The sequence below is a fragment of the Balaenoptera physalus genome (genome assembly GCF_965194825.1).
Source record: "Balaenoptera physalus genome assembly, chromosome: X".
Classification (NCBI taxonomy): Eukaryota; Metazoa; Chordata; class Mammalia; order Artiodactyla; family Balaenopteridae; genus Balaenoptera; species Balaenoptera physalus.
In genome coordinates, this window is record NC_138903.1 from 4,918,800 (window position 1) to 4,946,734 (window position 27,935).

A 27,935-nucleotide genomic window follows, 5' to 3' on the forward strand; every position below is an offset into this window, starting at 1 on the left:
ATGCTATTTCAGGTGCTTCCATGGAGGTGGAGGAACCGGGGTGGTCCTTTGAGCCATGTTTCCCCTTCTGTGGTTGGGGGATTTCTCCAGCTGGGCATGTACTGGGTGGGGGGGGAGTGGGTCGGGAATTGCGATGACCTGGGCTCCCCCCAGAGATGCTTTGCCAGTTTCCCGCACGTCCTCTGCTTATGAGGCCATGTCCCAAAAATGTCTGGGTGACAACAGGGACCTTAAGGCATCACCACGGTCTTTACTCTTCAGGTGTGTGATTAAGAGAGGAAAGGTCATGTGTATTGTTTACTGTAGATGTTATACGATATAAACAACGTGAGGAGATCCAAAATATTCTGGGCACGTTTCAGAGCAGAGCAACTCTGTGAGTCAACTGGGTGAAGCAGATGATCTCTTGTGAGTCTGTTGGGGCCTCTTGAGTTTGTAGTTCTGGTGTTTGCAGTCAGCAAAGGGGGTAGCCATCCACGGAGGGCTTGACAACAGTCTGTCTCAGGAACACTTGCTATTAAAAACGAACAAAATTGTTTTGTTGCCTTTGAAAGTTTAGAGGATAGTCCTATAGAGAAAAGTGGGAACTCGGTGTGAAAATCAGATGTTTGGCCTTGGTGGTTACTTGCCCTGCCCATGAGAACAGATCTGTTCAGGCACCAGAGAGTGGAGGAAACTGGCAACATGGCGTGATGAAGGACATACTGATAATTCGATTCTTAAGAGAAAGGGGAAGATGTTCAGTTGGCCATCACGCTGGTGAACGTCTGTGTCCGTGATTTTGAACATGGAGATACTGTTGAGATATCAGTGCTCACGACCAGCCTACCCATTGGCCCGCACAGCCAGGGGCGGGCCTCACTGGAACGGACACCCGCATCGTGGGCGTGGCGCTTGGTGCAGATCTGTCCCTTGTGGGATTGCCTTTGATAGCTCAGTACGTGGTGGCATAGAAAATTGGATCGTTGGAACTTCCCACAGGTAGACCAAGAAGGGAAGAGGGGAAAAGCTCTTGACCGTAGGTGGAGAATTGTGAGTCCTCAGACTTTGTGTAGGGAGGTGCTGGGGTGCTGGCTGAAACTGAAGATTGCCAGTCTTACCTTGAGAAATTCCTACTGAGTAGTTCTAAGGTAAGGCTTTGCATCTCTCTGTTAATCAAGCTCCCCTAGGGTTCTAAACTCCTGTAGAACACTCTGAGAAATCCTAGAGCATCTGTGGGTTTTTGCTGTTAGACAACGGCACCATCAGTAAGCTGCCTAGATTTTTCTAGAAGGTAGTGCTAACATGATCTAATGCAGAAGCTTTTGAACTTCGTAAGACATACATTTTACACCATCATCCAATAAGATGTCATACACAGATGTTTAACTGAAGCAAAAGTTTCCAGAAAGGATTTATTTCTTCATAGAGTGATCACTTGGGATACTTCCTACCTGATTCCCTTCTGTTTTATTTTTTTAAAAATTATCTGGTTGTGACACAAAATTAATGTCATGACTCAACAGTGGGTCCCAGTCTGCATGGTAGACAAAGCTTTTACCTCATGGGTTAGCCTTACAGTATTTTACAAGTAAGAGAATGGCCATTCCGAGGTACAGTGGTGGTCTGTAGATGGCAGACCTACCCATTTAAGCCAGAATACAACCGTCTGCTGTTTGGCAAACTTGCTGAAGCAGCGGAACCCTCTCCTGTTCCTGTCCATTGACTAGCAATCCCTCAGAAACCTACGGGGAGGAGGTGAATAATACAATGCTCCTTATAAAATGACAGGCTTCAGGAGTGGTCCTCAACTTCCAGGGTGAGTCACACTTTGACAGCATGTGGTATTTGGACACAGATGATTGAATCTATAGGATATATGAATATTCATATGATTAGGAGGCATTTTAATGGGTTCCTTGGCGTATGACTTTGGGACAGGATCGAAACAAATTTGATTAGCCTAAGGGTATTGAACCTCAACCAGTTTATCTTTGTTTAACTTTAATTTCATTGATATTTTATTGAAGTATAGTTTATTTACAATGTTGTGTTACTTTCAGGTGTACAGCAAAGTGATTCTGTTATATATACTATAGATATACTATGTAGATATATAAATTCTTTTCAGATTCTTTTCCATTATAAGTTATCACAAAATATTGAGTAGAGTTCCCTGTGCTCTACAGTAGGTCCTTGTTGTTTATTTGTGTTATGTATAGTAGTGTGTATCTGTTAATTGCAAACTCCTAATTTATCCCTCCTCCCCCCCCCCCTTCCCCTTTGGTAACCATAAGTCTTCTATGTCTGTGAGTCTATTTCTGTTTTGCAAATACGTGCCTTTGTATCGCTTTTTTAGATTCCACATAGAAGTGATGTCATATGGTATTTGTCTTACTCTGTCTGACTCACTTCACTTAGTATGATCATCTCTAGATCCATCTATGTTGCTGCAAATGGCATTATTTCATTCTTTTTTATGGCTGAGTAATATTCCATTGTATATTTATACCACATCTTCTCTATCCATTCATCTATTGATGGACACCTAGGTTGCTTCCATGTCTTGGCTGTTGTAAATAGTGCTGCAATGAACACTGGGGTGCATGTTTCTTTTCAAATTAGAGGTTTTGTTTTTTCTGGATATATGCCCAGTAGTGTGATTGCTGGGTCATATGGTAACTCTATTTTTAGCTTTTTAATGAACCTCCACACTGTTTTCCATAGTGGCTGCATCAACTCACACTACTACCAACAGTGTAGGAGGGTTCCCTTTTCTCCACATCCTCTCCAGCATTTATTGTTTGTAGACTTTTTGATAATGACCATTCTGACCGGTGTGAGGTGGTATCATTGTAGTTTTGATTTGCATTTCTCCAATACTTAGCAGTCCAACCAGTTTATCTGGATTATATTGATGTTTCTGCAGTTTTCTTCCAGAACTAGAGATTTAGGATGCTCTAGCAACACCATAGTGGGAGGTTATACTTATTGAATTATTTGAAAAGGGTTTAGTCTTTAAATAGGTGGTTCTAATGTAAACGACTATTGCCCACATTGGAGCAATGCATAAATTGGTCAGTATTAGTGGCAGTACTACCATGTATGTACCATGATGTCATTCACAAAAAAAACTTCTCATATACATTATCTGAAGAGTCAAAGATTTTAAACATCTAGGTAAAATCATCGTTGGGTACCATCGTCTTCCTGTGTTACAGGAGATACCTGATTTGCTGAATTGTTATTTTCAAGAACCTAGAGAGAATTTCCTTAATATGGTACCAAAGAATCATAACAGATTGTGACACTATCATATTTATAAAAATTTTTTTCAAGGATCTGAAGACATTTAAATGTGTATCTCTTTGACCACAAGATCCTGAGTAATTTAGGCAGGCCTTACCACCTCTGTGAGACATGGATTCAGGGCTACTCAGAAGCAGAAGAAGGAAAACCTCATCCAAGCAATAACGGTGTTTGTGAAATTTATTCAAATGCTCTTGAATCAAAATTTTCCGATTGAAACCAGTGCCTTATTTCAATGTATTGATATAAAAACCAGTTTTGGGGTACACGGCTCTCCCTGGGTTCATTTGTCAAAGGTGATGAGGAAAATGATTTAAACTCTCTTTTCTAAAATTTATATTCTCTCTCTGAGCCTTGTGGATGAAATGATTTATACTCAGACGTTTGTTCTCGAGATACTAACTTGTGATGTGAAGATACAGATGACAAGGGCATAAGGGGATGATGCTTTATTGGTTTGTGATTGTCTCAAATGAAGTCTGCTTAGCCAAATTTAGGTACGTGCCCCGGGATTACAAGCAGGTGTTTCCAAGTTGAGGAGAGTGACGGTGTGGAATACATAACTATGCACTCCACGATCCCTCACCGTAATTTACTCTTTTAGGGATAGAACTTATCTTGGGAAGATGCTTCTACCATTAGAGACCTAGATAATTAACTCAACATATGTTCTAAGCTGTACAGTAATTCGAGACAGGTCATCCTAAACACACTTTAATTAGCAAGAAATCCTTGTTGCTCTGACAGGAAGGAATGACCTGTAGATTTCTTAGAGATACTCAGTCCTCCTTATGTGCCCTGAATGAAGGGCCCTTCAGTCATTCCAGCTTTCTCCCTGGTCATGACTCTCATCCATGCTTTGTAAAACAGACCCAGCTTGGGTGCCCAGCTAGGGGTATGTTCAAGTTTTAACAGATACTGGTTAGATATACGGCAGGCACTGTGGATATACACGTATTCTGGGTCACGTTTCATACACCTCACCTCTTATGTGCTACAAAAGGACCCTGGAAGATGGGTCAAGAGATGTCTTCTTGTGGAGGAATTTGAGGCTCAGAACTTTGGAGTGAGAGGAAAAGCCCCGCAGGGAATAGTAGATAGCGGGTTAGAGCCCGTATCTAACTCTCTGTGAGGGCTCTCCTGAGTGGACCATAACGAGCTTGCTGCCTTCTTTGCTTCCACATCTACTCTGCAGACTTACCAGCAAGGTTCAAGTGTGGATTATTTGGAAGAAGACTAGGAAATTCAATACGCCTTCTCCAAATGGAAGCGTCCAGGTCCCATGCCCCCAAAGGAGAACACACCTGGGAATTCTTAGATAAACTCACATTCGTAGTACAATCCTTACCGTGGCGAGGGAGAAGTGGCTGAGTATTCCAAAAAGATACAGGCTACGTGGTGACGGGTGAATTTAGCAAGTTAATTTTGTTCCCAAGGTAGTTTTTTAGTTCAAGTTGAACTGCATTGAAAAAGGTGCGATGCCAGCGGGTGGAAAGACATTCACGCTTCCAAACGTGCTTCATAGAGAGAGGCGAACCTGGGTCATTTCTGCCACGGCAAGAGCCAGATTTGTTGGCCCCTTTCCTCCCTAAAGTCACTGAAACCGGCGTTTCGTTGCTAGAAAAAGCATTTCAGTTGAAAGGAACCACTGTGTGTTTCTCTGCCAGTAAAGACACCCTCACTCTGAAGAAATATTCCAAAATGATGACTTTATACAAACCCACATAATTTGTATAGTTTAGGGTATCCAGTTACTGGATTCATAAATGCATATGAAATCTGCCAGGAATGTTCTGATCTCCAGGTCCTGGTTTATGGAAGTTGCATTGACATTACACACACACACACACACACACACACACACACACACACGTGTGTGTGTGTTTGTAGCTTTAAAGCCTATAATCAAAAGTGAAATCAATGCTAACCATTTTCAGGTAAGCTCATTTTCAGATATTTCTTGTGCTTCGTGAAAGTGTCCTTTAGGGTCTACCAGAAAACAAGTCCGAAAGCTGGAAATCACATAGAGTTCTACTTTTCATCGGATTCCCCAGAGTTGTAAGATCCCCTTTTTCTAACTTTACCAAACACTGATCCCTGACCTCTCCCCACAGGGAAGCCACGTGACCTCAGAATTATGGGGAGTATGAGTGACTTCGGGCAATAACATCCACAGGGAAATGTCCTGCCCTTGGTGGGGAGTCATGGGGAAGAGCCCCCCCCCACACCTTTTCTGTAGTCTGCAGTTTTACGGTAAATAAATACGCCTTTGTACAAGCATCACTTGTGTCATGGTAACGCCCTCAGACCTGTGACAGTTGATAAATGCATCATCGGAAGATCTGACCTTTTAGCCTGTCCTGGTGCCGTCAGCGTTTCGCACACTCAGGGTCCCGAGATGCATTTACAGGGCACCTCCAGCCTAGCCTTTCACCTTGCCAGCTGGGCTGTGGTCTAAGTGGCCGTGATGAATAGCCGTGACTGGACACAAAGCTTCTTTGGAGCAAAGGGATCATTTTATTAGTTTAAATAAGAGCTTAAGCCAGAAAAGAATAGGGGCGACCTGGACTTTAGTTCATGGTGAGAAAAGTAAATCAGATGAAAGATTAAGGGCAACACACAGGGAGACACACGCGTACAGACACGTTCAAAAGTGGAAAGGTTAAATAATCAAAGAATTGTCTTGTTCAGTAAGGGTAGATGCTACTTGATTGGTTTCCTTTTTTTTTTTTTAATATTTATTTATTTATTAGGCTGCACCAGGTCTTAGTTGCAGCATGTGGGCTCTTAGTTGCGGCATGTATGTGGGATCTAGTGCCGTGACCAGGCATCACACCTGGGCCCCCTGCATTGGGAGCACGGAGTTTTAACCCCTGGACCACCAGGGAAGTCCCTTGGCTCGTTTTCTGACTTTCATCGGGCAACAGGACATGAATTTAGGAACGGGGAGTGGTTCTTTGGATGTGCCCCTCCTTCCAGGCTGAGCAAGCTGCAAGCGGAAGGCAGTTCTGGAGGATGCTTGTCTTTAGCCATCCTGGGTCCAGGCCCACGGCATTCCCACCTGAATGGGGTCCGGATAAAGCGCACTCGGACCTTCCCTTTTTCATCAAACCCCCAGATCTCTTTGGTGCCCCAGGATTATGACCCACACGGGAATCAGGAGGTTTGAGCTTTGGTACATCAGGCGTTAAGGCGCAGATACGCGGAGGCCCAGGCTGTCCAGGAAATGCGTGGTGGGCGGGATGAGGCTTGGGGCCCGAGGGAGCTGGATTTGGTGCAACGCATTCGGATGGCTGACCCCTGAGGTCTCCCGCTAACTGCTGTCCCGAAGGAGTGTGGGTGGTACTCCCAACATCCCAACGTTCCAGAGAAATCAGGAATACCGATATGCGTGTGTGCGGGGGACTATTTCGGGGGATTTTTTAAGTTGGAAATTTCTCGAGTTTTAAAAATATTGGCCTGGTTTTTTAGCATTGGGTCCTGATGTTGAGTGAATTGCTGTGTGCTCCACGTCTTAGAAGGGATCCCCATTATACTCACTTCTTGGTTCCCTCTGGTGAAGCGTGAGGGTGGTCTGCTCACATCCTGCATGTGCTTCTTTCGTAGGTCCAGGCTGGGAGGGAACCTGTAGAATAGGTGACCTATCTTTATATCGGGCGTCCACCTACCAACAGAGGTATCCCAGACAGGGCAGATTTCCTGGGATGGGGTAACACAGGCAGTCTTGTTTGTTTCCCTCGGAGGGTCCATTCACGGGGGCACACCCCCATGCTGTTGTACCCCCATCCTTTTAGGGCACTCCTGAGCACTTGGCATGATTACTCAGCCGTACTTCCTTGACCTGCTTCCAGGACAAGTCACGATGAACCCTTCGGCGGGGCAGTCCCCACTCATCGCCCACCTGCCTCGTCCCCAGAGATAGTCTATGAGGATCCTTGTGTCCACTTAACTGAGCGGGCGGCCTTCTCCAGAGAGGAAGGGTCTCCGTCTAGAAAGCTGAGAGTTGGCAGTGCCTCTCGTCAGTTTGTCGTGAGCCTGTCATCTTTGGCGGGGACCAAAGGGGGCATGCATAGACTTGAAGGAGGGGGACGATGAGGAGGAAGAAGACAAGAAACAGAAACAGAAGCAGAAGGAGAAGAAGAAGCAGAAAGAGAAGAAGAAGCAAGAACAGAAGAAGAAGCAGAAACTGCAGAAGCAGCAGAAGCAGAAACAGAAGTAGTTTGGAAATCCATCTTCTTCCCTAGTGTCCAGTCTCCTATTACAACGATTTCAATTGTTACTTCTTTCCTCCTACCTGAAGCATAAAGAAATTTGACATTTTTTCCTACGGATGTTCAGTATCTCTGGGTTAGGATACTTGACGAATGAACACCACGTAATTTAAAACCGGAAGCATCAAAGAATCTTGCCACCACCTGTTCCGGAGTGGGGCGTGTGGCTGGCCTCAGACTCTTTGATTGAAGTTCAGCCGTGCGTGGGGGGTTGAGCCCGATTATGGTTGGTGTCTCTAGTCGGGCATCGTCACCGTACCCCAGTGTGGCTACAAAGCCGTATAATCTATAGGAGTCACACAGAGTCACAGGCAAGGCTGGCTATGAAGGGTCGTCTCACAAAGAGAGCCCGTCGTGAAGCTTCCCAGATGAGGCCGTTGTGGGGAAGCAGGGATGCTGGTCATAGCTGGAGGGGCGCCAGTGTGACTAAAGTCAGGGCAGCATCTTAAATCTCATTCCACAAACCGACTTTCAGACCTGGGTATCTATGTCTTTTCCCTCTGTTTTTGTGGGGAAGAGGTGTCCTTCCTGTCTTCGTTTTTATATTTAAGATGTATCTTCATTTTTCTGTGGTTTTGAAAATAGCATGTGCTACTTTAAAAAATCAAAGCAGTATAAAAATATAAAGAAGTAGAAAGTTGAAATTGTTCCCAGTTTCCCCCCCCCACAACTAATTGTCATCCTATTAGTGGTATCTTTCAGTTAGTGGTAAAAATCCATATAGTGGGGTTTTTGTTTTTAAAAGTGTATTCTGAAGTGTTCAGTGAATCGTTTGGGACCACGTGCCATAGAAAGTGTGCTTGTAAAAGCTCACCAGGTAAGTACACAGGTTACGTCTCTGCCGTTGTCCACTCCAGTATCTGAATAGCATCCAGGGGACAACGGCTCAGACACCGATGCATTTATGGAAAGCGTTCACATACACTGGCGCACGGCAGGAACTTGTGGAATCTCTCTCTCTCTCCAGGAGTGAGTTCTGACCCCTACCAGGTTGAGATTCACTCTCCTTCTCTGTATCCATCCTCTGATGTGCTCCATCATGGAACTTAAAGCAGTTGAGGCCAATTATTAATGGTCTTGTCTGAACTGTGCGTTGCTGATGGCAGGAACCGGTCCAGCTTAGCTTTATATTTTAGTGCCTGGAGTCACGTGGGCAGAATAGATGTGAAAGGCCTGGATGGATGAAGTGAACAGCAAGGCGTGTCCATCTCTGTGCGTGCAGAGTGGCGGTCACACGGACTCCGGCTGGGTGACTGTTGACACCGCTACCTGGTTTATGCCTTAGTCTAATCACCCGCATCTGAGGGGTCTCAGAAGGAATCCACAGACGTCCCTATTTGCATTCCTATCATTCCCTACGCTGACTCAAATGGGGACACTCGGTGAATCATCAAGGTCAAACTTTGAGAAGAGGAACATGATATGCAAGACCGTGGCAGACAGAAAAAAAAAAAAAATAACGCCATAGCCGTCTTCTTGCCTAGGTTTCACTCACGCGTGGACGGGATGTAAATCTTTTTGATTCTGAGATTGGAGTGATTGAAGGTTGCCGGGAAGGTACAGAGCTGCCTCCTGTATTTGTAACAAATAGAGGGAAGGCATGTAGCAGCTGAAAGTTCTATCTTTTCACACAGCGTGCGAGGCAGTGGCAATAAATTTTCAAGAGAGTTGTTTACTGAAGTGCTCCAGCTAATAAAAAAGGAGCTAAGCAGTTATGGAGAGATCTCACTCCTGCCAACTTGCTCCAGTGTCATTTGGTTTTCAAGGTCGTAGAGAGGAAGAAAGACCTGGGCCTTCTGAACGAGGGAGGATGGCCTTTCCTGCTCTCTTGAAGGATAAGGCTGAGCAAGGGTTCCTCCCCCCCCCCCCACCAAGGAGCAAGCCGTCAGTCACGCCTCAGCGTGTGTGCACTCACACCCCAGGGTGTGTGCAGGGCAGTGATGTTGGATGTTCGTCCAGCCCACATGCCCGTGCTCCACTGATCACACCTCTGTTCCCGGAGGGTAAATCATCGTGGTTCGGAGTTTTTGCAGCTGGGGACGCTTCCCTAAATGTTCCAGGGTTGGTTTTTGTGTGTAAAATCTCATCAGTCTTCTTGGACACCTAGCACCTTGGCTGGTATCTGTCATGGGCAGTCTACTGGATGCCAAAGAGATTATAAGAAAATAATTCTGTACATAGGTGCATATTTTTAATCAACGCATGCATGGCCCTCTCCCCTTCCACCCAGGGTCCCCCTACATTACAAGACGAAAATCACATCCCGTGGTCATTGATTGAGCCCCAAAGTGGTACCTCTTGGACTCAACTCAGCTGTTCTTCCTGCCCTCTTTATGAAGGACGTTTGTCTTGGGCTCCCTTGTTTGCTTGTTGCACCCACTTCATCCTTTGCTTTTTCATTCTCACCCCACGTTTTCAAATGCCTTCATCTTGTGATCCCAGTGATTATAAAATGCCGATAATGTTGATGGCTGCCTCTTTGCTCAGTTTTCTTTCTTTTTTTTCCAAGCTGTTGGGCGTGCCGTAGCTCATCCTTCTCTGCCAGTCACATCCTGCATTTTAAGTTATGACCACGTACGTGCTTGGGAAGTGGAGTTTTTAAGCTTTCTTTGTCTATTTTCCTTAACGCTAAGTCTAAAGATAAATGGGAGAGCAGATGAGCCTCAGGTGGCAGTGAAATTGTACCCATTTGTAAGATAACTGTCTATTTTGGGACGAGTATGAAGAGTGAGATTTTATGTTCATTTTGGGAAATCCAAGCCAGTTTTTAGGGCCCTAATCTGCTTCTTGAGAAGGAGGTGCAGTGTATCCAGGTGTGAGGAAACGTGCGCCCAGAATGACTAGGGTGGAAATTGAACAGGCCACCTGTGTGGCCAAAGTCCATGGTGTACCATGGCTTAGTCTCACTTCTTTCAGGGTCTTCAAGGGTATGTACCCTTTGAGGTAGCCAAGGGATGCCTTTGGTACACATGCTCATGCGAAGGTCATCAGCTCGGATGACGGCTCCTGTGTGTCTGTGTGCACATGAATATCTCTTCTTTTCTTTCTGAGAAGTAACAGTGAGATTTATACAACAGAGGTTGTGGGTTCTAATTCTCCTGCCTTCAAACTCTAGTTACTGAGAGAAGTGGGGCAAGCCACTTATAACCTTTTTTTTTTTTTTTTGCTTTCTTAGTTGTGAAATAATAACAGTATTTCTTCATTTTATACTCTTGTAAAAGAAACAAAATGTGACAGAATTCATCTCCCAGTGCTGGAAATATAAAACACTATTCAAGTAATCAACAACAAGTTGCTGAATTTGCTGTTTTCAGAGAACAGGAAGTGCCTGACTCACTCATAGTGTGGTCTTTTGTGTTTATTTTCTGTTCCCAAAAGCGAACGACCTTGAAAGTGTGATAATCAGTAGATGTGAGCAGTTGACCCACAAGTGCAGTAGGAGCTGAAGGAACCCAAGTTGTATTCACATTAGGAAATTGAAAATGAATTTAGAGGGGTGTCATCCATTTATTTATTTATTAGAGGTAAAGTTATGACATTTGTGAGACACAGTTGTAAATTTGAAGTGGTTTTGGTTATCATGAGGGGTTAGGTTAGTAAGTAAACATATACAAGCAACGTTGCTTGAATTAAATAGATTCTTTCTTTAGAACTTTTGCTCAGTGGCAAAGATGTCGAACACAGGGTGTGATTCCTCCAATACAGCCAGAGACTTTTGACTTAGGTTAGAAGTTTGGAGATACATATATAAAATATTTATACATATATGTGTATATATATTATTTTGTATATATAAAATATATATACACTCATATATATTTTATATATATAATAATATCTGCTGTAGAGCAACTTTTACATGAACCACGTTGCATTCATGAGTCCCAAGTAGTTCACTAAAGTTCTGGGTGGTACTTTTGAAGCTGAAAGAGCTAATGCAATATTTCATTGAATAACAGAGGTTTACGGAACCGATGCTACCTGCCCGTCATCGTGCTGGTGCCAGGAATCCACAGATGTAGATGACATGCCCCAGCCTGTGGTCTAGTGGGAGAAGGAGGGCATATAAATGATCCTTGGGTAGACCAGCAAATGCTTTATTAGAAATTACATTCATTCACCTATTAATGCATTCATTCCCTTCTTCATTTGTGCCCTGATAGCCTTCAAAAGGGCACTCACTCAGTATTCCCTTTTAGCCCGAAAGGAATTGCTGATGGTCTCCTGGAGCAAGGTAAAGGAGGAGGCTATTACATGAAATTGAAACACAGCAACTGAGTGCATTTCTCAGAGGTCCACTAGATGTCAAGAGGAAGCGATGTGACTTATTGATCCCTTTGAGCAGACTCGGGTGTGAGCCCCCAGACCTCCCCACAGTAACCATGCTGCCTGGCAGTTGTCCCAAGGACTACATGTGCATAGTGACGTTTAACTCTGCAGGGACTTATAATGCTCCAGCATCTGTGCTTTCTCAACAATTCCACCAGAGTGGGTTTAGGTGTACTCTGAACTACGAAAAGCTTTTGCAGTACCATCCATCTCTCTCGACTAAAGTACAGATTGAGGCCCGTTCAGAGGATGTTCCATTTGACTTCCAAAATTCAGTATTGACAATGGAGTGTTCCTGCCAGGAGACTTGTTCTATAGTAGAAGGTGGGCAACATGGCGGCACGCGGAGTTGAACTGGCTTTCAACTGTGGATCTAAGTAGTTGACAACTCAAGATACTGTCTTTACTAGGTAGGAGCACACACGCATGTGTGTGTGTATGTGTGTGTGTGTATTTTCCAGAAAGAATACAGTTTTGTAAGTGCTTCAATTCATATAAATTTCAGAGAGAGAGGGAAGAATAGAATTCAAGAAGAAAGTAGGTCATTCTCCAATACATTTTTTTTTCTGAGTTGTCTCTTTGGAGAATATCTCAAGGACATAGCACATCAGTCTGCTGATTTGTAGAGGGCACAATGAGTTACCTATGGAGAGAGACTTGCCATCCCCCAAATAAGAGATTCAGTATTCGGCATCATTCAGTGGTGTTTTCTGAATGTTCAAACTGCATCGTGTAATCATAGGTTGATCCTAATCAGAATGGTGGCCAATATCTTCTATATCCACTCATTCGTTGATGGACACTTGGGTTGCTTCCATGTGTTGGCTCTTGTGAATAGTGCTGCTGTGAACATAGCGGAATGGATGAGGAAGGTGTGGCACATGTATACAATGGAATATTACTCAGCCACTAAAAAGAATGAAATAATGCCATCTGCAGCAACATGGATGGACCTGGAGATTATCATACTAAGTGAAGTAAGTCAGAAGAAGACAAATATTATATGATACTGCTTATACATGAAATCTTAAAAAACTGATACAAATGAACTTATTTACAAAACAGAAGCAGACTCACAGACTTAGAGAACAAACTTATGGTTACCAATGGGGAAGGGTAGCAGGGAGAGACAGATTGGGAGTTTGGGACTGACACGTACACACTGCCATATTTAAAATAGACAACCAACAAGGACCTTCTGTATAGCACAGGGAACTCTGCTGAATATCCTGTAGTAACCTAAATGGGAAAAGAATTTGAAAAACAACAGATACAGGTATATGGATAACTGAATCACTGTGCTGTATGCCCAAAACTAACACGACATTGTTAATCAACTATATTCCGATACAAAATAAAAATTTTTAAAAAGTTCACTGCCATTAAGTCGGAGCTGATTTAATTTTCCTTAGTTAGTGTGCTGAATCTGATATTATCGTTTGAGACTGAAAAATTATAAATGCCATCTTTTTTTTACCAAGGGAATAAACATTTTCACTTTCAGAATTAAAAAACAAAAAAAACCAATGGTGGCCAACATGCTTATTTTGCTCTTGGATTTTGGTTTTTTTTTTCAGGAATGCTAAGACCCCTTTCTTGCTTGTACTGGCTTTCCTACACATGCACACGGCTCTCTTCTCTTCGAAGGACTTTGCCGGCAAAAGTAAACACGGCGCTTATGGAGACGCTGCCGAGGAAATGGACTGGAGTGTTGGTATGTGTACCTTTATCTTCAGTCTGTCCTTCAGATGTGACTGAGGCTTTTCCTTCTTCTATCTTATTTCCTCTGAGTTTCCACCTATGTCCCCGATGCCTTTAGAGACAGCACGTGCTTTTTGTTTTTGTGTTTCAAAGAAAAGGAAGCCAAACAAACACTAACTGTGAAAGGTAAGCAGAATATAAAAAGCATCTCAGCCCCCGAGTCCATGCTTGTGGTTACCAATGGATACAGCACCAAGAGGAGTCTGGGTCTGTGGGCTGGTGATCAAAGAGATGAACGAAGAAAAGGAATCACAGCATTAATCCTTATCACCACTTATTCTTTTAGCAATTCAATGTGAACAACCCCTTGTCTGTAGCAAAGTTAGGCACAGGGTAGATTCGGGAGACAGAGGACGCGCCATGGGCTACGGCCTTGGTGAGTCTCGGTGCAGTAGCCCTGGGGTCTTTCCTGGATGCTGTGAGCCCCACTGTGTTTCCTTCTTCTCCAGCTTGTGTTCTTCTTGCTGCGTCTGTGAGGACGGCAGGGATTGCCTTGCTCTGTGTGTCCCTTCTCCCTAAGCAGACTACCCTATTTCTGAGAAACGTAGCATGTTTTTCAGAGGTACTGGGAAGACTTCCTTCTGAGGTTTCCTTTTTAAACGGTGTCTTGCACATCGACGCGACATCATGGTGACCTGCTTTCTTCTGCACAGCTAAGCAGTCTCGGGTCTATTCCACAGAGTGTAGGGGAAGCCAGAGTATGTGGGTTAAGCAAAAGGGATGGAAAATCAGTGGGTTCTGAACTTCGCATTCAATTCCTGTCTATCCCAGAGATGTCTCTTACGGTGATGTTGCTCGCTCCATCTGGACAAAATTGGACAAAATTGAGCAAATGGCACCCGTGAACAGGTTGCTTAAGATTTTTGCATATTTCCTTTCTTTTCCTTCCCCCCCCCAACTCCTCTCGTTCTTCCTTCCTTTTCTTTTTATGCCCTGGATTGATAGTTTTTTCATCGAGATGTTTTGGAGATGTTTGAACATGGCCGCAGAGTTTCTTGGTTGGTTTGCATTAAAAGCAAACTGAGCGTGATTTGGTCACCAACGTTGGGAATGACAAGAACAAGTTTTGTTTCATTTAAATCTTCTAAGGAGCACCGTCTTTTGGACAAGATGACTGTACTCTTATTCTAGCTTCTAGCTCTTTCTGTTACTATCTCCGTGAACTTGAGAGATGTCTTAAACCTGTGGGCCTGATGAATTCAGACGAGGTAACTTCCAAGTTTCTTTCCTTTCTAACCTTCTCTGTGATGCTGTCAGATAGCAGAAGTGAGTACAGATGATGAATACGTACTAGGAAAAACAAAACCAGAAAAACCTGCCTAATGAGATTCGTAAGAAGAATTCATTATACTTAGGGCTTTGACATACACCCATACAAGCCTGCCTTCTTTGATTTTTCATTCTTAAAACGTTGCATGTAAATTAGTTTACATTTTCCACACCGTGGTAGTGTAAATCAGTAGAGTACTTCGTAGTGTGAGTCAGTAGAATATTTTGTCTCTTTAATGAGTGTTATATGTTACTGTAACAGGTTTCGTGTACAGCTCTCTGACGTTCGTTGGCTAGCAAGCAAAGTCATGCTGGTGTCATCACGCTTACTGATTAATTTTTATTTAATTAGAGCAGTACATATGCCTACCCTGACTCATTAAAAAAGTCTAACTTCCAATGTTTTCCTGCTACTGGTCCCTCTTGAATAAGACAGAGAATGTTTTTTAGTCTTCAAGATCTGCGTTAGACCCTGATATCATATTAATTGATGATTGTGTTCTTTTTTTGCCAAAAAATAAAAATCCTTCCCTTAAGCCATTACATTCATTTCACAGGATGTTTCTGTTGTTTTACAAATACCTCTGAGCATTTGGAGGAATATTCCTTCTTTCCAAAGAGAGCCTTTTATTGTCACACAGAAGGGGACGGTAGCACTCTGGATAATTATGTAATAAAATAACATGAGAGTATTGGTTTAAAAAGAATCACTGCTAGTACCCTGGGCAGCTGAGCTACATGATGTTACCCAGAGAGGGCATGTCTCTGTCCTTTAGAGCATTTTCTTTCTAAATGTTTGGAGGCAACATCGTTATATGCAGCATAACTTTCCCCACTGTGGGTTTCTCTGTACCTGTGAAGGCAAATTCATAAAAAGAACCTTTCTTATTTAATCGTCCGCCATGACCAATCTCACCCCATATCATGGTGCTGGATGGCCTTCTTCTTACCTGTGTGATCGCTGTAGCTTGTACTGGTATCGTGACGCAGGAAGGACCGACTGCACAGATGTGGTGTAAGGTCTACACCATGGAGCTCGCGGTAAAAGCTGGCAGGGGTAGCTGAAATCCTGGAACTCGAATACTGCCATGCAGTTCGAGGGGTGGGCAATGTTCTAACTAGGACACCCACCGCCTACGAAGTGCGTGCCCTGCACCCGGTCCGGGGCTTCACAGGCGTCCCCTCCCTTCGTGCTGCCAACAATCAGGGCAGCATTCCTGCTGCGTCAGAGTGGTATACAGTCGACAGTAAGTCACAGGGAAAGAGCTGGTTCCTTCATTCATCACCTCTAGTAGATGCCATTTGTGTGCCTAACATTTTTTTTGAGGGAGAATGCAATGATGATGAGACCTTGGCCTAAGAGAATTTAGGGGCTCCTAAGGGATTTAAGATTCTTCCAGGTGATCTTGTAATAACCCAGAGCAGAAAGGAATGAATGAATGTCCCGAGGGAGGTGCAGATAACGCTCGAGTGGTTTCAAAGGGGAAGGGTCTCCGTATGTGACCAGTGGCCGGCCTCACCATTTCAGCAGGGCACACTTACGGTGAAGCCTTTGGGCAGTCGTGGCCCTATTGCCAAGTCTGATTTTCTGCTTCTCAAGCAGCAGAGCTTTGGGGGAGGAACAAATGGGTAAAATCACAGTGTTTTCCAGTGCACTCCAAGTATTTTTTCTTTGGGGGGGCGGGGCATGCGTGTCATTCTAGCTGTTGTAATGACATCTACCAGAGACCTGTGAATGGGTGGGGGGGCAGAGGGAGCCGGTGGAGGGATGGAAGTGGTTCCCGCCAGTGGTTTGTTATCTGTGACGTGTCCCCGTTACAGTACTCACAGCTGCAGGGGGTCGGGTGGAATTTGCCTGCAATGGGCTTTTGTTTCGCTCACGATGAAACTAGCAAATTCTGTAACCTACAGAGAGAATGCAGGTCGAGAACAGTGAGGTGAACATAAAAATAAATCTCTGGCTTCAAATCAAACCTTTCAATTTAAAAAAAAATCCCTGCCACTTCTACGGGTTGGGACCCAGTGGCTTACGTGAGATTCTTTCTTTCAAACAGAAACACTAAGTCTTTTTCTTACGTGGAAGCAACACCGACCTTCTTAGTGGGACCCCTGGAAGTCTTCAGGAGTTTGGTTGTCAATTGCTTGGTGTCTGAGATCTGGCACCCCTACGGGCCGTGTCTGATAAGGCAACCTCAGTTTCTTCTCCTAGTGATTTTCCTGTTGGGGCTCTGGGCAGTGCCACCGTCTGTGGGTACAGGAATGGAACAGTGAACCCGGCGGAAGGAAAAATAATGGATGAATTCATGAAAGGCGAGCTGGGGGGATGGTACAGAATGAATCCTTTTCCGTACCTGCCGTGTAGTCAGCCATGTGCCACAGAGCTTTTGGCCACACGTCAAATCTGTCTTGACAAATGGAGAATACATTGGAAAGCCTCATTTAGCAGGAGGTCAGGATGGTCCCAAGAACCTCAAGAAACCCAAGGAAACTCTGAAAATAAGAAGGCTTAGGGATTGGTCCAAGTCCCTCAAACATACAGCATAATTCTAACTGGGGTTTGGCTTATTGGCCATAGGTCTAAGGAATGATCTGTTTAAAAACAGACTGTTTCTAAAACTCTTGGATTAAAATAGTTGTTGGAGTCTGAAATGCAGCGTACGGTGAATAACCCCTCAGTGACAGGTGCATTTACTCAGGCAAAAGTGCTCTGGTTGAGTTTCTGTAGAAGACATCCTCTTTAGAATGCTATAGACCAGGCCCATAGTAGGTACCCAGTAACTAATTTTTCAAGGTCAAGTCATGGGGAGCAGGTGCCTGTTAGTTGTAAGGCCCTGACTGTGGTGCTGGAATTGCTAGGAAAGCATGGCTTTTTCTTACACATGTGGATACTGGTCCAAAACATGTGGGAGTGGATTCGATGGCTTTACAAGAATATTAAAAGCAGTTGAGCACCTTGTGACTCAAGATTTATCTCCATCTTAATCCAGGATAAAAGTTTCGAAATCCACCTCCCTGTTTCTAGTTCTCGAGAACTAACATTGCAACGTCGATATTCTTTGTCCTTCTTCTGTTCCGTGGAGAGTGTCATCTGAGCTGTAAGGTTGTGTGTTTCGCTTGGGATTCAATACATCAATTTTCCATCTTGAATTTTTAAAATGCTCTTATTCTTGATAAGCGAGACCTTCTTTACAATGAGAAAATCTGTACTCAGCCGTAAAAAGGAACAGAATCAAGCCAGTTGTAGAGACGTGGATGGACCTAGAGACGGTCATACAGAGTGAAGTAAGTCAGAAAGAGAAAAATAAATATCATATATTAATGCATATATGTGGAATCTAGAAAAGTGGTACAGATGAACCTATTTGCAGGGCAAGAATAAAGACGCAGACGTAGAGAACAAATGTACGGACACCAAGGGGGGAAGGGTGGGGTGGGATGACTTGGGAGATTGGGATTGACATATATACACTACTGTGTATAAAATAGATAACTAATGAGAACCTACTGTATAGCTCAGGGAACTTTCTCAGTGCTCTGAGGTGACCTAAATGGGAAGGAAATCCAAAAAAGAGGGGATTATATGTATACGTATAGCTGATTCACTTTGCTATACAGTAGAAACTAACACAACATTGTAAAACAACTATACTCCAACTTAAAAAAAAGTGAAAATCATGTGCTTGCTTCTGAGGCATCCTGAAAATGGAAGGGCAGGTAGGCATTCAAAGGAAGGGCAAAACAGGAGGAATCCCCAAAAGAAAAATGAAAGAACAGCCAGAGGATGAGAATAAAGACGAGGGGAAGTAGGGTCATGGCCCTCAGGGGTGAAGAGCATCTCAGGGAAGGAGGATTAGCACCAACCAGGACTTCTGAGACATCGTGTAAGGAAGAGGTGAAAAGGAAGCACAGCGCATTCAGCGACCGTGAACTTTAGGGTTGCATCAGATTGCAAAGCAAGGGAAATATGAGGAGCTGGTGGTCAATGAGGTTGGATGTCCCTTTTTTTTTCATTGAAGTATAGTTGACTTACAGTGTTGTGTTAGTTTCACGGATATTCCTTTTTAAGAAGCACAGAGGAACTCGAACACAGGGAGGACTTATCAGACTGTGTCGAGCTCAGCTCTGCTTGGAGACTGTGATTTGGGTGTCGGCCTCCATGTGGGGGGTCTGAGTGATTTTCAGTCCAGTGCAGGGGCAGAGAGAAGGATCATGGAGTTGACGGGCGATTGAGATTTTGCTGGGGTGCACCACAAAACGCGACTGGACGTGAGAGTTCGGTGGTCATCAGGAGAGCCGGCTGGACTGGCAGAGTAGGGGAGGGGAAGGAAGAAGGAAGGGGACTGGTGGCTTGGGAGGTGACAGGCTGGAGGTCCAAATCGGATGGTAGGAGAGGTGTCGGCAGGCTAGGACAAGGTGAAAGTGTTTACATTTCAGGAGTAGAACAATTCCAGCTGTTCCCACATCCATGGCATGTATTTAGTTTTTGGTTTTGTTTTTTTTTTGGGCCGTGCAGCATGGCATTCGGGATCTTAGTTTCCCGACCAGGGATGGAACCCGTGCCCCCTGCAGTGGAAACTCGGAGTCTTGACCACTGGACCACCAGGGAGGTCCCTGCGGCATGTATTTAGGATGATGAGTGAAAGACTAGGATACACTCTTCTCACGTCAAGAGATGAAGTAACTGGGAAGCCAGGGTGTTCAGCGGGCACCTTTGGGGTGACAGGGGTGCACCAGAGATGGGGACCTTGGCCGTCCTGTGATTGTTAGGGCTGAGGAGCTTCGTTCCCTTTCAGAGTGGCGGTTTACGGCTGGGCGGGGGGCTGGAGGGCTAACGGTGGACTTCACAGGGAGAAATGCAGAGTCATTAGGGACCACGTGCTCAGGAGCTGAACTTCCAGTTTCGTCAGTTAGACAGTCACAATCGAGGCTTGGAAATTATTGCGGGGGTGGGTCACCAGTGGAAGGCCCCAGTTTTTCAGAGGTTTCAGGGAGGAACAGGGGTGGTCCATGTGCTCTAAAAGCTCCCAGCCCTGCGCAGCAAAGCCCCATCTGTCAACGCAGGGACGCAGAGGTGGTATTAAGAGCTGGGTGCTCGTAACACGTGAATCGTTGTCACTTTGTAGCCATTGGGCCCGAGGTCGTGAGCAGTGCTGGGGGTGCACTTTGAGGTCATAGGAACCAGAACGTGAAGAGTTCCGTCATAAAACTCTTAAGCTTCTGAAGGAAAGCACGTGTATTTGCCCAGTCTTCTGCAGCGGAGGTTGGAGGTGGTGGGAATTCTTAAATGTATTTTTTTTTTAATTTGCATTTTTGTTTAAAAATATGCTCTGCATGAAGGGATGCTCAATGTAGCTAATTATTAGAGAAATTCAAATAAAAACCGCAATGAGTCAGAATGGCCATCTAGCCATCGTCAAAAAGTCTATAAATGCTGGAGAGGGTATGCAGAAAAGGGAACCCTCCTATACTGTTGGTGGGAATGTAAATGAGTGCAGCCACTGTGGAGAACGGTATGGAGGTTCCTTAAAAAACTAAAAATAGTTGCCATATGATCCAGCAATCCCACTCCTGGTTATATATCCAGAGAAAATTGTAATTCGAAAAGACACATGTACCCCTATGTTCATTGCAGCACTATTTACAATAGCCAGGACGTGGAAACAACCTAAATGTCCATCGACAGATGAATGGATAAAGAAGATGTGGTACTTATATACAATGGAATATTACTCAGCCATAAAAAAGAATGAAGTAATGCCATTTGCAGGAACATGGATGGACCTAGAGATTACCACACTAAGTGAAGTAAGTCATACAGAGAAAGACAAGTATTACATGGTACCACTTATATGTGGAATTTAAAAACTAATACAAATGAATCTATGTACAAAAGAGAAACAGACTCACAGACGTAGAAGACAAACTATGGTTATCCAAGGGGAAAGGGTTGGGGGAAGGATAAACTAGAACAAACGTAAAAGAAAAGATTGCTAGATTTAATGACAAAATCTATTATTTCCTGATGTCAAAAGAAGAAGCTAACCAGACCAAAATCAGTTAAAAGCTTTTGTGACATCTATGTAAAATGAAAAGAAAATCTATGTGATACAGAAAGAACTCATACAAAGAAATTGATAAAAAGATAAGTATCAGAAAAAATGAGTTGTACCCATTTGCAGTATCAGCTCACCACAAATTGCTAGCATTATGATTTCTAAAAAAAAAATCCCCCCAAAAAACTTTGTTAATGAGTGAAAGAGGGCATCTTATTATATTTTTTATTTTTTAAATTTTTTTATTTAAGTACAGTTTGAAGTAAAATATTATGTTACAGGTGTACAGTATAGTGATTCACCATTGTAAATGTTATACTCCACTTATAGTTATTATAAAATATTGGCTATATTTCCTGTGTTGTACATTCTTGTAGCTTATTTTATACCTAATAGTTTGTACCAAAAGGGCAACTTTTTTGAAAGTTACATATGCCGTACCATATTGATTCCTAAAGAGGTAAGTTTTCTTTCTTTTTTTAATTAAACAACAAAAATACTGTTGTCATTTATCAAGTGGGGTCAGTACATTTTCACAAGCCCCATCCTCCAAGGATGATATGGTAAGGAGCTCCAGCAGCTGAATTTTTCACGAGGTTGCCTCTGCTAACCATACCTCTGAGTTTAGCTTACAAAGTGTATTTTAAATATTCAGCCAACACTTCTTCTGAATCCCAAGCCATCAATGGCACAATTATTAAAACTCAACTCAAGCAACAAATTGGATCTTATTTTCTCACTGGGGCTTTCCTTCATTGAAAATTCCCTTTGGGAATTTTGAAAAAATTTTAAGTCGTCTGGGAGAGAGAGCGAGTGTGTGTGTGTGTGTGTGTGTGTTTACACTTGTCCTTTTGAATTTTCTCTTCAGCTGCATCCTTAATAACACACCTTAAAAAATGCATGAGTTTGTAAAATTTGCTTAATTCAATAACTTCCGTGGGATGCTAATTCCCCAAAGTGGAAATTGAATTTTTTAAAAAGGAAATGCACCAATTTATTCCGGGCAATCAAATCTTAGCTATATGCTTGGGACGGCAGCTTAGCTCTGAATCAGATAAACTATGACCTCTAGTGCTATCATCATGATCCCTGGTTACCGAGATAATCAGGAAACAGAGCCCGCAGACGGCATCATCCCTGGGACTTTTGACAGGGTCTGGTATTACAAAAACCTCTGCCTAATGAACAGATTTTTCATTCAAGCAGATCTAGACAGGAGAGAAATGAAATCCTTTCCATTACAGACCACTGTTTACCTGAGTGCAGGATACATAATGAGGTTTTGAAATTTGAAGGAAACATTGAACAGGAAATGACGACAACCTGTACGTTGTAAAGGAATGACTAATACAGACCCACCTACATATCATTCTCTTTCCACGATTGTCAAATCTATTTAATAAAAACACAGGATAAAAAAAAAAACACCTACTATTCTCAATTAACAAAGATAGACACGAAGTTTCAGGACATGTACCAAAAAACTAAGAAAATGTGCTGTTAGGCTGTTCGGGAGAGCTTACTGTGAACTTTCAAAATGCAGGGCTTCTGCAAATAATATATGGGGTATTGTTACTGGAATATAGGTTTATTTTTTAAATTTTATTGAAGTATAGTTGATTTACAATGCTGTGTTAATTTCTGCTGTACAGCAAAGTGACTCAGTTATGCATATATATATATAGATAGATAGATACATATATATATTCTTTTTCATATTCTTTTCCATGATGGTTTATCATAGGATATTGAATATAGTTCCCTGTTCTGTGCTCTATACTAGGTCCTTGTTGTCTATCCATCCTATATATAATAGTTTGCACCTGCTAATCCCCACCTCCCAATCCATCCCTCCCCCACCCCACTCCCCCCTGGCAACCACAAGTCTGTATGCCTGTGAGTCTGTTTCTGTTTTGTAGATAAGTTCATTTGTGTCACATTTTAGTTCCACATGTAAGTGATACCATATGGTATTTGTCTTTCTCTGTCTGACTTACTTCACTTAGTATGATCATCTCTAGGTCTAGCCATGTTGCTGCAAATGGCATTATTTCATTCTTTTTGATGGCTGAGTAATATGGAATACATTTATTGAGGTTCATACTCCTTGCAGCCTTGAAGGAAATGAATTTATGATACATGAAAATCAAATCACCTATGCCAAGATTTCCCATTATTGACAATTTCTGAAGTGTATGTTTCAGGAGTTCTTTGTGAATGACAGGGCATGGGTTGGCGGACACAGTGGACGTGAAAGATCGCTGACCAGCCCAGAATCATGCTTTCTTCTGTGCCGCTACTTTGGGGCAGTTTTCTATTCCTGCAGGGGCTGTCGTGTATCAGGACGAGGTCATCCTTGAGTTCTGGGCTCCACAGAATTCAGGAGCAGAGTTCTGAGGGCCCTGTCTACCTGCATCTCATATACCCTTTTGTAAGAGAAAAAAAGTTTTTTAATTGTTGTCAGTGTCATTTGTATTTTTTTTTTAAGTTGAATGTTTTCCTCACTAGGTGTAATTCTTTTTCTGACGTCCGAAGTCATCCATATTATGCAAAATCAAGGAATGCAGACACAAACAAGAGAAAGGGATCGCCCCATGTGACCCCACCCCTATTAGGTAACCTCGTTCAGGGATCACTCCATAGCTTTCCTGTCTTATATGTTGCCAATACTATATAAGAAGACTAAGATGCAATCCTTAGTATTGAGAGTGTTTTATACAAACTCTATACACTGTTTTGCAATTTTCATTTTCCACCTACCTATATACTTAGGCATTTTTCAATATCAGCATTTCAGTCTTCATGTCCTCGCTCTTAGACTATGGTTTACTTAATCAGTCCCCTGGGAGGGACATCTGAGTTCCCACCAACTTTTTGTTTTTCTATTTCAAGCAATGCTATCATGAGTATTCTTCTCTGTATGTCTATATGAACTTGTTGGAGCATTTTTTTAAAGAAAAAATTCCCAAAATTAAAATGCTGGATCAAGGAGGCTTTAAAAATTGAGTTTTAGTAGAGACCGAGTAAAATGTCTTACCCTTGTTTTTCCCGCAACAGTGGGACACCCACTGAGGATCTATGAGAATGCTAGTTTCCTCATAATCTTACCAACTCTGGAATTATGATTCTAACAGCGTGATTGTGAAAGTATTGGGTTGGCCAGAAAGTTCGCTCAGGTTTTTCCATAACATCTTATGGAAACCTGAACGAACTTTCTGGCCAACCCAATATTTTTTACTTGTAAATTTGTCAGGTGGAAAATACTCTTGCACTACTTAAATTTCTCTTTCTGCTGCATGTGAAGTTGAGACTACATTTTAGTCCAGGGTTGTATTTTTTTTCTCCTAAGAATCCCCTGTTCATATTTTTTGGCCACTTTTCTATTGGATTGTGGGTCTTTTTCTTGTTGATTTGTATGGGCTTTTTACATATTAAGGACATGAATATTTTACTTGTATGTTGCAAATATTTTTCCTGCTTTTTTGTTTGCAGTTTCATTTTATTTATAGAGTCTTTTGTGATGAATTCCCATGGTCAGATTTGACTGCCTTTCTTTCATGACTTTGGGGATTGATAACTGGCTAAAAAGGGCTTTCTCTACCCACCAAATTATATAGCATTTGTCTTATATTTCCTCCCATTATGTTTATGGTCTCATGCATTACAGTTAGGTGTTTAATCTGTGGAGATGAATGTGTGTGTGTGAGTGTGTGTGTGTGTGTGTGTGTGTGTGTGTGTGTGTGTCCCCATGAATTGTCATTTGTCCATTATTATAGGTATTGGTCTTGGTTGGGTAGCCCGCCTGGCTGGTGTGGGACGTCGCAGAACTTGAGTAAGACGGGTGTTTGTGGCCCGATGCTGTACCTTGCCTCTGGGCAGCAGGCATCAGGTCAGGCCCTTTCTTCAGGTCTCTGTGGATTTCACAACAGTGGAGTCCTTACAGCCACTGTATATCAGGTGTCTGTAGTCCGGGGGTCTCCTCCCATGGGGACCAGCACGGGACGATTGACAAGGAAGGTCTACCGTGTGAGTGGACATGGGGATCGGCTCACACCTGTCCTGACACCCCCGGAGGTTGGTGTCAAGCGTCTTAGGGCAGACAGAGATGGCAGCCACACCCCTTCCACTACCTGTTTCTCTTTGGTGTTACTGTCCCACCTGGCCGGGGACACAAAGCCTTCAGATCATGCAGGGGAGAGGCTATCCCCAAATACCCCCAAAGGGAGGTCCCTGCTCTGCTCCTAAATGTCTTTGTGGGCAGTGAGGAGGGAGCAGTTTGGCAGGTGCCGTGTTCCCACCTGCCCTCACCTGTGCAGATCCCACCTGCATCCAAAGCTCAAGGTGCACGCCTGGGATCCTGCTCTGCCTTCCCCTGATGGTCCGGAATTGGTCTTGTTCCTTCTAGATGAGTCACCTTTGCAAAGAGAGTTAGGACGCACATTCACCCTGTTTCTAGAATCCTCAAAAAACAGAGTGAAAGCTATATCGATTTTTACTTTTAGAAGATGGAAAAAAATACGGGATTGTTGGAAGACATTTATAACCGCGTTTCTGAGTGTGTGGTTTCAACAAAGGCAGGCAATTCATGAGCTGAGCCCTTTCTTCCAGGTAAGACAGTTCTCAAAAGGCTGTTAGGATATACCCAGAGAAAACCATAATTCAAAAAGACACATGCACCCCAATGTTCATTACAGCACTATTTACAATAGCCAGAACATGAAAACAACCTAAAGGTCCATCGACAGATGAATGGATAAAGAAGATGTGGCACATATATACAATGGAATATTACTCAGCCATAAAAAGGAACGAAACTGGGTCATTTGTAGAGACTTGGATGGACCTAGAGACTGTCCTACAGAGTGAAGTAAGTCAGAAAGAGAAAAACAAATATCGTACATTAACGCATATTTGTGGTATCTGGAAAAATGGTACAGATGAACCAGTTTGCAAGGCAGAAATAGAGACACAGACGTAAAGAACAAACATGTAGACACCAAAGTGGGGGAAAGCGGGGGTGGGATGAATTGGGAGATTGGGATTGACATATATACACTACTATGTATAAAATAGATAACTAATGAGAACCTGCTGTGTAGCACAGGGAACTCCACTGTACAGTAAAAACTAATACAACACTGTAAAGCCACTATACCCCAATTAAAAAAAAATTAAGTTAAATTTTTTAAAAAAAGGCTGTTAGGGATGGAGCTGCTCTTGGCTGTGTTCAGTGAGAGGTTTGGTGTCGTGTTCTTGCCTCTAGTCCTGGCCCTTGTGGTTTTCACTGCGTCTTCAGACTTTGTCCTGTTGTCACACCGCCACCACCTGGCTCCCTAGCAATACTGATGCTCCCGATAGTAAGCGTGTGCATCTTCTCTCACCTGCCACTTACTCTCTCCAGGTGCCGTGCCTCCGTAGCAATCCCCATGTAGTCCTGTGAGGTGGGGGCTGCATTACCCCATTTTACAGATGTGCAAACCAAGGCACACAGGTGGAACCGGCTTGTCTCAGCAAGCTCTCACAGCTGGCAAGTGGCAGAGGCAGAATTTTGGTGCAGGTCCATGCTGTGACACCCCACATAGTGTTACTTGTGACAGATGTCGTCGTGAGATGTGGCTTCTGCATCTTGATGGCAGTGGGGCTGTCAGGGAAGAGCGTAGACTTTGGGACCAGAGGCCCGAGGTTCCACCCCACCTCCTCCACACCTGGGTAAACCAGGGCAGGTTACCTCTCTGGTTGGACCTCTATTTCCTCATCTGTAAAATGGGATTCTAACATTGCCTATCCAGTTGCAAACTGGTGTATATATGTACATCTGGAAAACTTAACATAAACCATAATGGAAAAGAATATGAATATGTATAACTGAGACACTTTGCTGTACACCAGTAATCAACACAACATTGTAATTCAACTATACTTCAATAAAAAATAAATTAAAAAAGAAAAACTTTGCAAAAAAAAAAGCAACAAAAACAACAACAGTACTGCCTTTCTTGCTGGGCCATCTTGGAAACTGTCCAGGATGTGTTAAGAACTCTATAGATGTCCATCAGGATTATGACAGCTACACACACAACTTCCATTGTGTGTCTTCACTTCACCATCTCTCCTCGAACTATACTTTCTTAGTCTTTTTTGGTGGGAAAGGGGAGCAAATGGCCTCTGATGTCGCGGGTGCCAGTTTCATGTGTTAGAGTCTTGTGACATCCTGTTGGTTTGATGTGTAGCCGTGAGAAAATGGAGTAAATGTGACCGAGTTCAAGTTCATACCGCTTCCTGCACAGCACGCCGATAAATAGAGAGACAAGTTAGTGGGGCAAGGGGTAGCGACTTTATTCGGAAAGCCAGCAGACCGAGAAGGTGGTGGGCTAGTGTCCCAAAGACCCGTCTTCCCCAAGTTAAAGTTCGGGCTTCTTTTACACCAGAAGGGGAGGGAGTAAAGTCAAACATTTTCTGGTGCCAGTCATCCTCTGGAGGGGATGTGTTCATTTCTTCCTTCTTGCAGTCGTTCACAGGGGGACCTGGTCAGGATGTTTCCTGTGAGCTAAGCAAAGGTATTTTAGCTTCATGCTCATGACCTGGAAGGCAGGGTCCCCAGAGATGGGCCATTAGGTATATAGGCACCATCCCTTTAGTGATGAACTTGTGATACAATAGAGAGGTTCTTCCCTATTACATCAATAGCATCTTTCCATAGTCTTTGCCATCTGAGATCACTGGAACGTGACTCTCTGTGTACAGGCTGTAGGAGCTGCATCTCCAGGAAAGCCTGTGGATCGGGAATTCAGGGTCGCTGACTGAGTCTGCGGGGAGATAACTGTGTGTGTTTGCAGGTGGTTTCTGGGCTGACCCACTTGGCTGCATCTCTCAATATGGCGGCCGTAGCCTTGGGTTGGGGGCAGTTATGACTTTATGCTCTTCAGTTACCTTAGGATGGAAGCATTTGGGAAGGAAAGTCTCT

At 43.5% G+C, this 27,935-nt stretch overlaps 1 protein-coding gene across 4 annotated transcripts in view; it reads left to right on the forward strand.

Moving 5' to 3' along the window:
• LOC309652441 (steryl-sulfatase-like) overlaps positions 1-27,935 on the forward strand; it is a 344,513-nt gene that overhangs the window by 99,130 nt on the left and 217,448 nt on the right. For all 4 annotated transcript variants that reach the window (XM_082446232.1, XM_082446233.1, XM_082446231.1 and 1 more), the window contains one exon: positions 13,466-13,602. In XM_082446232.1, coding sequence (XP_082302358.1) covers positions 13,466-13,602 — 137 coding nt within the window. The remainder of the gene's footprint in view (positions 1-13,465; positions 13,603-27,935) is intronic.